An 11,664-nucleotide genomic window follows, 5' to 3' on the forward strand; every position below is an offset into this window, starting at 1 on the left:
ATATCTGAGTGATGAGAACAGATAATGGGCAGTGACTATTGATCACAATGCTAATGTTTAAACTAGCCTTTGGGACCAATGACCTCAAGATATTTGGTAGCACTGATGTTTTCTTTGGACCATAATAATCTCAACAAGCATGGTAGTGAGGAGGTGAAACGTGTTCAATGCTCCAGAGGAGAGTCTGAAAAGGGCAGTACTCCCCCTCTGCATCCCTAAACCAACCAAAGCAACATTTCCTTTCTGCCAAGTATTCTGCATTCATAAATGGAGGCAAGTCTCAGTCTCAGGAAGCACATTCCTCCACCAAATATAACAATACATGGGTCACTGCAGTGACTCAGTTCACCGAAGCCACGGCACTTCTCTAAAAATGATCTGCATTATTAGGGGCAGCAGTTTGAGATTGCAAATTTGGGGAAATGTGTGGTTCTACCAGCTGAAGTTGATAAACGTGGTTTCTGATTTCAGGGTTTCGTCTACTTTAGCCTCAAGGGTGGCCAGAGGTTTTGGTTTAATCCTAGTTTTTCATTTCCAACAATTGTCTTTCTCTCTTCAATCCTCCACTAGTTTTTTTTTAGTGTGTAATTTAATCTCTTCATTTTATAATTTTTTTAAGTTGGTGCCAATAACCTTGTGGGAAGTGTGCCGACACATAGCACCATTGTGCTTTGGGGATCCCGAGAAAGCACCCATTCACTGCAGAGGATCCATATGTGAGCAAGTGATGATATTCTAAATTTCTCCAAATCTGTTCTGATTAAGAAAAAAACTCATCCTCATTTTGGATGACCTGATGACCTTTTTTTGGCTGAACTCATGATTTATTTAATCTAATCATCTATGGAATAAAACCCTGGTCATCATCACAAGAGCAAAAACACTGTCTCAACACAACTTCAGGCAAAAATCCACAAAGTTGATGCGAGAACAAGTACCTTTTTTGAAAACTTTCATTTTTGCATGAACCATTTAAAATAAATATTTATAATTATAATAATGAATTATTATGATTAAAATACCATTAATAATAGTAATATATATATTGGCTTCTCTCACTGTCTCTCTTTTCTCAGCCATATAACAGGTATATGCATGTGTAAAAATAATAACAATAATAATTAAATTATATTATTGACCGGTCATTCATTTGTGTTATTATTTTAATTTATTTTAAACATGAATGCTTTAAATTATTGATAACAAACACATGTTATCAAAAACATCTGCAAAAGCATACTTTCAAATTTTCACACATAAATGCGATGAACATCGTGTTCTAAAACTCGCACGGAATTTAAAACAATTAAAAACGTAACTATTTCTGTTGAGAATGCGTCATGCCGCATTTTGACGTGCAAGCTGACCTTGCGCTCGCGTCTCGTCGCCATGGCAACATCAGCTCTCACTTCCTAAACAAAGCCGATAAGAGAAAAGACTTTGCAGCAGCAAACCACGTTGGGTTCATAGCTGACGACAGTTAATTTATAGGATTTGTGGATTAAGGTAAGAAAAAGTTTCATTTTATTTCTACTCTATCAGCTGTTCGTAGGTGCCTTTTCTGTTTGCGGTTATAATTGTATGCCAGTAGCCTAATTTGCTTGTCTTTGTCTATTAGTAACAAGAGTGTAAATTTCAATATATTGTTAAATATACTGCAGTATATTATAATGATTGGCAAACTGCTGTCTCCATCCAGTTCCCTGGAGTTTAACCACAGAAAGTTATTGATTTTAAGAGGCTCTTCATGTCATCTCCCCATAGTCTACTGCTCGGAGATCAAGTGTAAAACCGACCTGCTGTCATGTGTTGATGTATGTATTCCCTTTACTTCTGTCCTAGTGTTCAATGTCTGTATTGTCAAGCATTTGGAGTAAAATATCATCCAAGGTCTTTCCAAGGAGGCCTTTCTGGTAAGGTGTTATTGTAAGTCTGGATTGGTTTTATATAATACAACACTGCAGATGTGCAGGGTAAAGCTTACAGACAATATAAATCTCAAGATGATTGGATTGTTTTTTTTTTGTTGTTGTTTGTTTGTTTTTTGTTGCAGTTGTTCCTTTTCTTTCTTTTTTGGGGGGGAGCAGAGATCTCCCTTTATGCTAATCTTAGGTCACATGTCCATTTCACCTTTGGCCTCGGGTTCCCACTATTCAAAAATATGTATTTTGACAAAGGTTTAAGGGTCAATTGACTATACTGTCTCAAAAATACATATCATCAAAGAAATAATGGTCACTTCATCAATTATACCTTATTTAAAGACATTCTGATCAAAATCTTCTGAGGTCAGTGCTTAAAATGTATTCGATTATGTTTCTATATGCATTGCTTTAGTGTTTTCTCATAAATCTTCCTCTTCCCTTGACATACTGTTCTGCAGAAGAGAAATCTATCCTGTGAGATTTTTGCACACTCAGTCATTATGGTCCGTCTAACAGTGCATCTGATCGCAAAATCAAACAGTTTCTCAAAAGCCTGCAGAAGCGAATCTCTCCAGCAGTATCTGAAGAAGCTGACCCATCTCAACTTCTCAAACAGAAGTATAGAAGACATTGTAAGTTTTTAGTTCAAACATATTAAAGTTCCATTTAATATTCAAGTTTCAATTTCAATATTACAGTATAATCAAAATAAACAAATTTATCCGGCATATATGCATTAAATTGATCAATAGTGACGGTAAAATTATATTAATCAAATAATCAGTTTCCAAAAAAAAAAAACAGTTTTCAACATGGCTGCTGAAAATTCAGCTTTGCAATCACAGGAATTAATTACATTTCAAAATATACAGTAGTAAACCAGAAAACTTTTATTTTAGATTGTAATAATATTTCACAATATTATATTTTTTATTGTATTTTTGATCAAATAAACGCAGCCTTGGTAAGCATAAGAGACTTATTGAAAAAACTTTTTAAAAAATTGATTCCGAACTTTTGAGTTGTTTGTTTTCTGATTATTTTTCCCCTTTATAATTTGTAGGATGATCTATCAATGTGCAGAAACCTCACAGTCCTCTATCTATATGACAACCAAATATCACAAATCTGCAATTTGGGATTCGCCTCAAACCTTACACACTTATATATGCAAAATAACAACATCTCTTGCATAGAGAACCTCTCATCTCTCCATAAGCTCTCCAAACTGTAAGTATATGATAGTACAAGCATATTAATAAATTCTTGCTTGCATTGAAATGCGAACAGTGACGTTAATAGTTTCCATTGAAAATATACATACAGCACTATTAAAAGGCAATGAATGTTACTGTTAACTACGATTAACTAGTAATGTTTCTATATTTGAGTTTCTTGGGAGGTAACAGCATCACTGTGGTGGAGGGATTAGATGAACTGAAAAGCCTGAAGGAGCTGCATGTGGAAGGTCAGAAACTACCCTGTGGAGAAAAGCTGGTCTTTGACCCCCGTTCCATTTGTAGCCTCTCTGTAAGTATTTCATTGCTTTAACATTCACCTCAGTGAAAAGCCTTACAGAGGGTGTTTCATGGTATCTACGTTCTACTGCACTTTATATTTAGATTGATATAGCACTATGTCCTGAGAGTTTGCTTGTCAGAATCAGATGAGAGACGTAGGATTCGTGGACCAAGATGTGTATCAAAGCAGTTCTGTGCAAAATTTGATGAGGATAAAAGAGCTCTCTGTGGCTGCCTCCTTGTCTGACAGATCAACAGGGAGTGTTTACTGCCCTGGCTATGGGAAAACAAACCGAAAAGTTGGGAATTTTGTTTATTTTGATAATTAATGAAATTGCAAGTATAAGTGCACCCAATTTTATCCCTGCCAAGAGATTCCTAAATGCTCTCCTTTTACGAACACAGTGAAATCTTCATTGGCTCACCTGAAGTGGGACTGGTTTTAAATCTAAAGTGCATTATTAATTATATTAATATTGAATTCTTTCAGGAAACTCTGTGCATTCTGAATATCAGCAAAAATAACATTGATGAAATATGGGAGTTGGCCCCTCTCCGAAAACTGACCCATCTTTACGCTACTGATAACCAGCTACAGGACATACTGGTAAATGTGATTTTTTTTCCATAAAAAAAGATACTTATAAAGAATTTTTGTTCTGTCTAACCATGACAAAGTTGTATGTTCCTATGAAGTGTGAGATGATAGAGGCAGAGCAGTGCAAAACCTAATCCTGCAAATCCTTCCAACAGTCTCCAGACTTGCACAGGGTCAGAATTATTCAACAAATCAGCGGGCTGGTCTCCAGGGACAGCTTCTGCTGACAATTTAAACAAGCACAAGTTTTCCTCCTTCCTTAGTGAACTGATTTTCCTCTGAAATACACTGAGTGCCCCTTAAAACTTCAGTCTTGTATTAAAAACCAATTTGAGCCAAACATTTAGTGAAATTAAAGCTGAAAAGTAACCTTTTCTGGAAAAGGGATTTTCCAGCCTATTGATATCACACATTCAGTAACTAAAAAAAATGGTGAAGGAACACTTTCCGAACGCCTCTGTAGAAAAGCAGCTTGGTAACTTTGTCCAACAGCTCAAAAGACAATCTCAGCAACTGCCACTGATAATAGTGATCCTTGTGTCAGAGGAAGCTTTCATGTTTAGCAGATATCTCCTTTAATTTATACAACCCCTTTGCCACTATTGATTCAGCGATGACAGCACCCAAAGGATCAATTCCTCCCTTACACAGTTTGGTCCAATTCCAGTGGAAACATTATGGATTTTTAAAATAGATTATGACAGGCAGTCAGCCGAGTGACAAATGGGTTCTGCAGAGGCTGTTAGTGGCGCACGGCCAGACGGTGCAGATAGGGATCGAAGCACTGGTCAAATACAGGTTCATAACTGGCCATCATTAACCCAGTGTGGGGCTGGAAAGAGCCCAGTATTCAGCACTCCCGCGCATGGGAGGGCAATTTGGCGCTGGGCAGTTCCCAGCCAAGCCCTCAGAGTGACAGACCTGACACGATCATTTATCAAAGCCTGAGAGCGTGGCTCGCTGGGGTCCCGCTAGAGCTGATTGCACGCGGACTGAAAAGTGGAAGCACTTTAGTTGAGACAGGAAGGCAATGAACAATCAGAGCGTGTCCAGAGAGTATTCATATTTCCAGCCTGGATTAATGTGTCCTTAGATAAACATACACTGCAGACAACATGCTTGAGGACTACTGCCCAGGGGAACTTGTTAGTCACGCAGTCCAAGTGACAGTATTTATTAAAACAAGCTGATGTCTTGTTTATACTTTTTACCCTCTGAATTTTTTTTTTCTGAAAATGTTTATGCTTGTGGCTTCTTTGTCTTAAATATAATGCCCTGATAATTTTTAACCATGCACATCTCCTGTTATATCTGCAAAATCTCTGTAGTGTTGTAGGATTTTTCCAGCATGCAACTACTTTTTTGGAAAGTTTTGAGAAGATGATAGTCATTTACTGTGTCTACTAATTATTTTGTTTTATACTGATTAAAAGTAAAATTTTATGCCTTTATTTATGCTTTCAGGAATTAGAGACGGTGTTCAGCCAGTGGTCTCAACTGCGGCTACTGGATCTGAATAGAAATCCTGTGTCTCACAAACCTAAATACAGGGACAGACTAATAACTGCCTGCAAAATTCTAGGTGAGAAATAGCATCGTAACTTGTGATGAGCAGGGTTGTCAAATCGATCAATCGCAATTAATTGTCTCCGAAATAAAACTTTTTGTTTACATAATGTGTCTATAAGTAAACACACACATACATATATATATATATATATATATATATATATATATATATATATATATATATATATATATATATATATATATATATATATATATATATACACACACACACAAAAGTAAACTTTTTAAACCAATTTTATTTTGGATGTGATTAATTGCTTTGACAGCCCCAATATGGAGTCATATGACGTTATTTATGAATGGCGTTTTTGGCCTTCATTATGTAATTTAATTATTTTTTATTCTTATAATTAATTTTATTATTTTATGTATTTATTTTATTTACAATTTTTAATAACATTTCAGTGATGTTTAGCATTTTAATTATAGTTATTTCAATAACAGTTGTTTTTGTACTGTTTATGAATTTTCTATAATTCTTTAGTGAAATTATACAAAGAAACTATGTTTTTCTTGGTATTTAGAGGATCTTGATGGAAAACAAATAAACGAACTGTCTAGGCAGTTTCTAATCAACTGGAAAGCCTCTAAAGATGCAAAGAAGAAATTAGATGATGGAGAAAACATCAAAGAACAAATCACGAATCAACTTACAAGTATGAATATTTGTTGCAATTTTTTTCTTTACATTTTTATTCAGTTACTAACAATTATTTCCATTAATTAATTATAGACCCTCGAAATAAATGTTAAATATATTATTGAAGTATGACTTTACATACTATGAAAAATAGTGCCCTAACATTATTTAATTTACTGAATTTCTGAGCTGAGTGCACTGCACTGTCACTTTCATTTTGTTCTCTTAATTTTCCAGTCATTTATAATATCCACAAGATTTTCTTGCTTTTAACACATTTCCCCATTTTGTTGTTGTATATAATCAGTATGTGTTTAAGTAAGCCTTGTTTCAGTTTTATGACAATGTGTGAGTAACCCCTGTTTGCTGTAGCTGACTTTCGCGTGGGCCCCGAACATCCCTTTGCCCATGACCGCAGCAGCTCTCTGAGTAAGCCGTCAGAATATGGGAAGCCTGGCGTCACATTTCGGACAGATCAAGTACAAGGAGACAGCAGAGGAAGAAGGTATAAACAAACAAAAATGTCTGTACTATTAACAAGACTCCCTTATTCTTTACATAATCTGCGGCCAATGAAAAAATAAAAGATTAAAAAAAAATTTTTGTTTTTATCAAATTTTATCAGCTATATTTGAATACATTAATAAAAATACTTTTTATATACTTTATATATATATATATATATATATATATATATATATATATATATTTACAACTCATCTTACATTAAAAAAAGAAGATAGATTCTGGGATAAATGCTATCAGAGTAAGGTTACATGTTGCCTTCAGACATGATGTATAACTGCCTGCTATTTATCAAGTTGTGTGAGTCTTACTTTTCCCACCTATGCAAATAAACAGCTTTCTCCTTTAGACTGGCCTGAGGTTAACAATTGCTCTGCGCTGTGTAATGTGACATAATCTACAGTTGTACTGCACAAATCATTCCCTTTTGATGTCTGATGTCCTAAACGTGTTACTTATCATTTTAGTTGATTTACCAGTGTGTGGCCTCTGAAATGCAGAAATTATTTGTTGATGTAACTACAATAAATATGAACTGAATGTTTCTGTACTTATAAGAAAAAACTGCACGAGCAAAGGCACTAATGTGTGAGTAATAGGAATGATAATGCTGAATGACAGTTGTTTAAAGTCCTAGTTAGCTGTTTACTATGTTATTATAGGGGTCCAGTAACAGAAGGATATTTAGTCATAATTTACAGAAGCGTGTTTTAAAGCATGTATTTAAAGCATTTATTATGTTCTAGGCTGTTTTTATTACTATTATTACAAAACACAAAAGCATGAAAGACAACCAAATTTGTGGGGTACTTTTGTGATAATTTAAAGCATTTCATTTAATATAATTCATGATTGTTCTGATGCATTCACAGGTCAAGAGGGATGTATATTCCTGTGAGGACAGGCAGACTCTGAAAATCTGAAACTACTGATTAAAAAACTTTTATCAGTGTCCTTTATAAATTGACTCAAAAGTCAATCGCTCACATACACACTTAGCTTGTCATCTGTGTGTTAGGAGTTTTCTGGAAAACGTTCAGTAAAGCTTTAATAGTTTTATAAAATGTGAATATCTGAGCAGCTTCTCCATTGTGTAAGAATACACTCTCTTTTACACTGCCTATTTTGCATTTTCATATTCTGTTTAAAATTCTGAGATTGTGTATCTAAATATTTGTTTGCCTTTAATAAATGCTGAAAAATATCTTTAAATACCACCATGTTTTGTACATTATTCTTTAGGAGGTCAAGATATATACAATAATATTATTCATTCAATATAATACAAATAGATTTTAGATTTTATTTTTTCTGGTTATTGCTAAGAGCAAAATCTCAAATTAGAATTTATGTCATTGAAAATGTCTGAAATTGCACACTGTACTACATATGTAGTTTAATTTTCTCTTTTTTAGGTTTGATTGTGCTTTTTAGTTATTTGGTAATTATATCATCAAACATACCTTCTGATTGGTATTTTTCTTTTTCTTTTATATATATATATATATATATATATATATATATATATATATATATATATATATTATATTTTTAAGTGCTTCAACAAATTAATGCTCCAATCTCACTGCATCCTGCTTTAAATTAGCTAATGAAATTAGCTAATTTAAAGCATGAAATTACTAGTTAAGTGATTAAAAAAGTTTATATTATAATTGCACATTTATCATTTAGATTCATACGGGGTTTTTTTTCTTTTTACTGAGGATTCATTTCAACTTGCACATTATACAGCAAGCTTATAAACACCATGGACACTGCATTCTAAACTGGAATGGTATTTATATTAAATGTAAAACGGATTCTATAATAACATTTAGACATACTACGCGCTGAATACAGTAATGCATGAATGCAATCCCTGCGTATAATATACTAATATCTACACCAGGGTAATAACCTCTGAAAGATGTAGAGTAATTAGACAGAGAAGCGTACTTAACCTCATTTGCTCTGGTTCATAATTATTGGCCTGGGGGCAATACTGTTACTTCATCCTTACAAAAACAATGTTTATTAAGAACAGTCTCAGATATACATGTTATGAATAATTCCATTCATTAATTCTCCCACATCTCCGTTTTGCGGAAAACAGAATGATTAATTTAGGAGTCTCACAAGTATTTCCTCAAGCATGCCAGTTGATTGCAGTGTTTAGAGTTTATTTATTGGCTTTGTCCCAGGAAATGAAGCCGATGTCTGCGGCTCAAAATTATAATATCAATATCCCTTTTAAAATGTTAAAGAAGAGTTAAGATCACCGTGCAGATGATCTGATAGAATTTGTTTGACAGCTTAAAAATAGAATGCTTGGGTCTCACAAACCACATTCATGTTCACCCAACAAAGCCAATCAAGAGGAAATGGGTATTTATTTATTTAATAAACAATATTTCATATAATATTGAAAAGTTGTGGTTTGCAAAGCAACTCTGGGTGGACCGAAATATACTGCCACTGGCGTCGAAAAATGAACTGTGCCCTCCTACAGACCGATGCTAAGGGAAACAGTGGAGATCGGCTCGAATTGCCAGAGTTTTAAAGGCTTTTGATTAATTGCACCGGAGTGAAACACTTGTCAGCTTTTTGTGTTCCCCGATAAATTAGAGGCTCAGGAGACTTTACGCAGTCATTCAGGTGAGGACAGTGCGTGTGCGCGGACATATATCCCCACCTTCCACGCGCAGCACCACGACTAGTTATATATAATTTTGCAACGAGAAAGGGACTATTATTTTAAACAGGATTTCTTTGCCGAGCTTTGAAGGTTTCATGCCTTAATGTGTGTTTTATAGGACAGCACTTTTAACAATACAGGTATGTTTCTTTACATTTTTAATAACTTCCCATTGTCTATAGCTACAATGTAACCTAATTCTTAAAATGGATATATATTAAAACGTTATGTTCTCGGCTGAAATTATTTAATGAAAAACATAAACACTGAAGGCGTCTGTTAGTCTAATATTTCTTTCTTTGACATTGAATGACTCATACTGGCCATGAGATTTGTTTTTTTTTAAATCTCACGGCCGGTAACCTGTTTTTTGACATGTCATTCTCGCATATTTGAATAAAAGTGCCTGTTTGGCTATTTACTAATGTGTGTTTTTTATGTAGGCTATAATTTTAACCAGGTTAAAAAGTGACTTCAATGGTTGGAAGACAGTCGATTCGTATGGATGGCACTGGTTCTGTGACAGTTATGGATGACAGTCCCGTATCAAGCCCTAACTCGAGCCCCAGTCCTGACACGCTCTCAGCGGGCAGCCGGCGCGCAGAGGCCCTGTCCCGCACCAGGGTGGTCCCGTCTAGTGGCCTCTGTGGCAGAGGTAGACCCGCGGCAGCCAACGCAGCGCGCGAAAGGAGTCGCGTCCAGACGCTCAGACATGCGTTCCTCGAGCTCCAGAGAACACTGCCGTCGGTACCACCGGACACCAAACTCTCCAAACTCGACGTCTTGATACTGGCAACCACATACATAGCGCATTTAACAAGAACATTGCAAGAAGAAGGGATGGAAGAGGACAACACAAAACAAACTGAAACTTTGAACTCACTTAAGGGAGATGGCTACTTACATCCTGTGAAAGTAAGTCGAATTAGCCTATATTTTAGAATTAAAGTGAACTTTGCCACCGAAAATATTGTGAGATTTTATACATTTTAATTTACAAAACATTTGTGTTTAGTCTTAAAAGTTTTGAATAGGAGACTTTAAGGTTAAGGTCAAGGCTTCTTGAAAATATCCACTTTATTACGCATAGCAATTCATTAAAACTGTGTTTTAAAACTGTGCATTAAAAAGTGTTTCTATTTGTCGCTTTTTTCTTTTAGAAATGGCCGATGCGTTCAAGATTATATGTCGGTGCCTCTGGACAGTTCCTGGGTAACTCAAATGAAAATCAAGGGGCATCTTCATCAACATCTCAAACATAGATCGTTTGCACATAAGACTTTTTGAGGTAATGAAGAATGAAGGTTAAAGTTATTGTTTTAGTAATTTTGTTGTAGTCTGTAAAATTTAACATGGTTGTTTTACGCGTCAACTGAACTAAATTCATTGAAATGATGATTATTGTGCCATGCAAACAACTGAGTACTGTGCATATTAATATATCCTAATTATTTCCAATATGTAAATAAGATTAAAATATGAAACAATTTGTGCTCTTGGGTTTCTGCTCAGAATTCTGTTTCTGCAGTTCTGTACTTGTAACTGTCTGGAATTCGTGTGTGGGGTTGATGAGCTGTTATGCTTCAGCTGTCGGCTATGCACTTTCTGTTACAACATTTGCACTAAATGCATGTGTGAACAACCTAACATTCGTCATGTGAAGTGGTCTGTCAGAATCGCAACAATAGCATCATCATTCCCTTTTCTCCTCCCTTTCCTCCTTCCTCTTTTCGTTTGAATAGCACATTTGGAATAGTGAATAAAATCATTCTTAAATATTACACTGATCTCATGTTTATTATTATTATCATCAATATTATTATCAAGATAAATCCTTCACAGTGTACAAAATAATATATTCCCAAAAAGAAAATTATAATTACATTGGTTTAAAATATTTTTCAAGCACTGAACATTATTAATATCAAAGATTTTAATTAATTTTTTATCACTGTCTTCAACTACAGTTCTAATATATCTAATGTGATGCAAACATTCTCATGGAAACATTAAAAAAAATCTTTAAAGTTCTTAATCATGGAGTGCACTGAAAGTTTGTTAAAGTTATACTGAAAAATGTTAACCCACTCTAATGAGATTAAATGTTTTATACTTCAAGTTTGGGCTTCAGATTTAAAGCTTATATAACCTATTTTGCAGAGTGTACTTTT

At 34.7% G+C, this 11,664-nt stretch overlaps 2 protein-coding genes across 5 annotated transcripts; both read left to right on the forward strand.

Annotated features, from left to right (window-relative positions):
• Positions 1 to 1,367: 1,367 nt before the first annotated feature.
• ppp1r42 (protein phosphatase 1, regulatory subunit 42) lies at positions 1,368 to 7,752 on the forward strand. Of its 4 annotated transcripts, none has more exons than XM_059524727.1 (10): positions 1,368 to 1,506; positions 1,700 to 1,814; positions 2,384 to 2,557; positions 2,989 to 3,155; positions 3,317 to 3,455; positions 3,936 to 4,052; positions 5,508 to 5,625; positions 6,158 to 6,289; positions 6,646 to 6,778; positions 7,671 to 7,752. In XM_059524727.1, the coding sequence occupies exons 3-10, from the start codon at positions 2,426 to 2,428 to the stop codon at positions 7,711 to 7,713; spliced, it is 981 nt and encodes a 326-aa protein (XP_059380710.1). In that variant the 5' UTR covers positions 1,368 to 1,506; positions 1,700 to 1,814; positions 2,384 to 2,425; the 3' UTR covers positions 7,714 to 7,752. The 4 variants fall into 4 exon arrangements, with proteins under 4 accessions (XP_059380710.1, XP_059380709.1, XP_059380712.1 ...); XM_059524726.1 differs by having other exon boundaries at positions 1,471 to 1,548; XM_059524729.1 differs by lacking the exons at positions 1,368 to 1,506; positions 1,700 to 1,814 and adding an exon at positions 1,863 to 1,926.
• A 952-nt stretch (positions 7,753 to 8,704) lies between these two features.
• LOC132116125 (transcription factor 24-like) lies at positions 8,705 to 11,274 on the forward strand. The gene is made up of 3 exons (XM_059524730.1): positions 8,705 to 9,633; positions 9,954 to 10,408; positions 10,654 to 11,274. The coding sequence occupies exons 2-3, from the start codon at positions 9,971 to 9,973 to the stop codon at positions 10,753 to 10,755; spliced, it is 540 nt and encodes a 179-aa protein (XP_059380713.1). The 5' UTR covers positions 8,705 to 9,633; positions 9,954 to 9,970; the 3' UTR covers positions 10,756 to 11,274.
• The last annotated feature ends 390 nt before the right edge of the window (positions 11,275 to 11,664 follow it).

The sequence above is a fragment of the Carassius carassius genome, chromosome 35 (assembly GCF_963082965.1).
Source record: "Carassius carassius chromosome 35, fCarCar2.1, whole genome shotgun sequence".
NCBI lineage: Eukaryota > Metazoa > Chordata > Actinopteri > Cypriniformes > Cyprinidae > Carassius > Carassius carassius.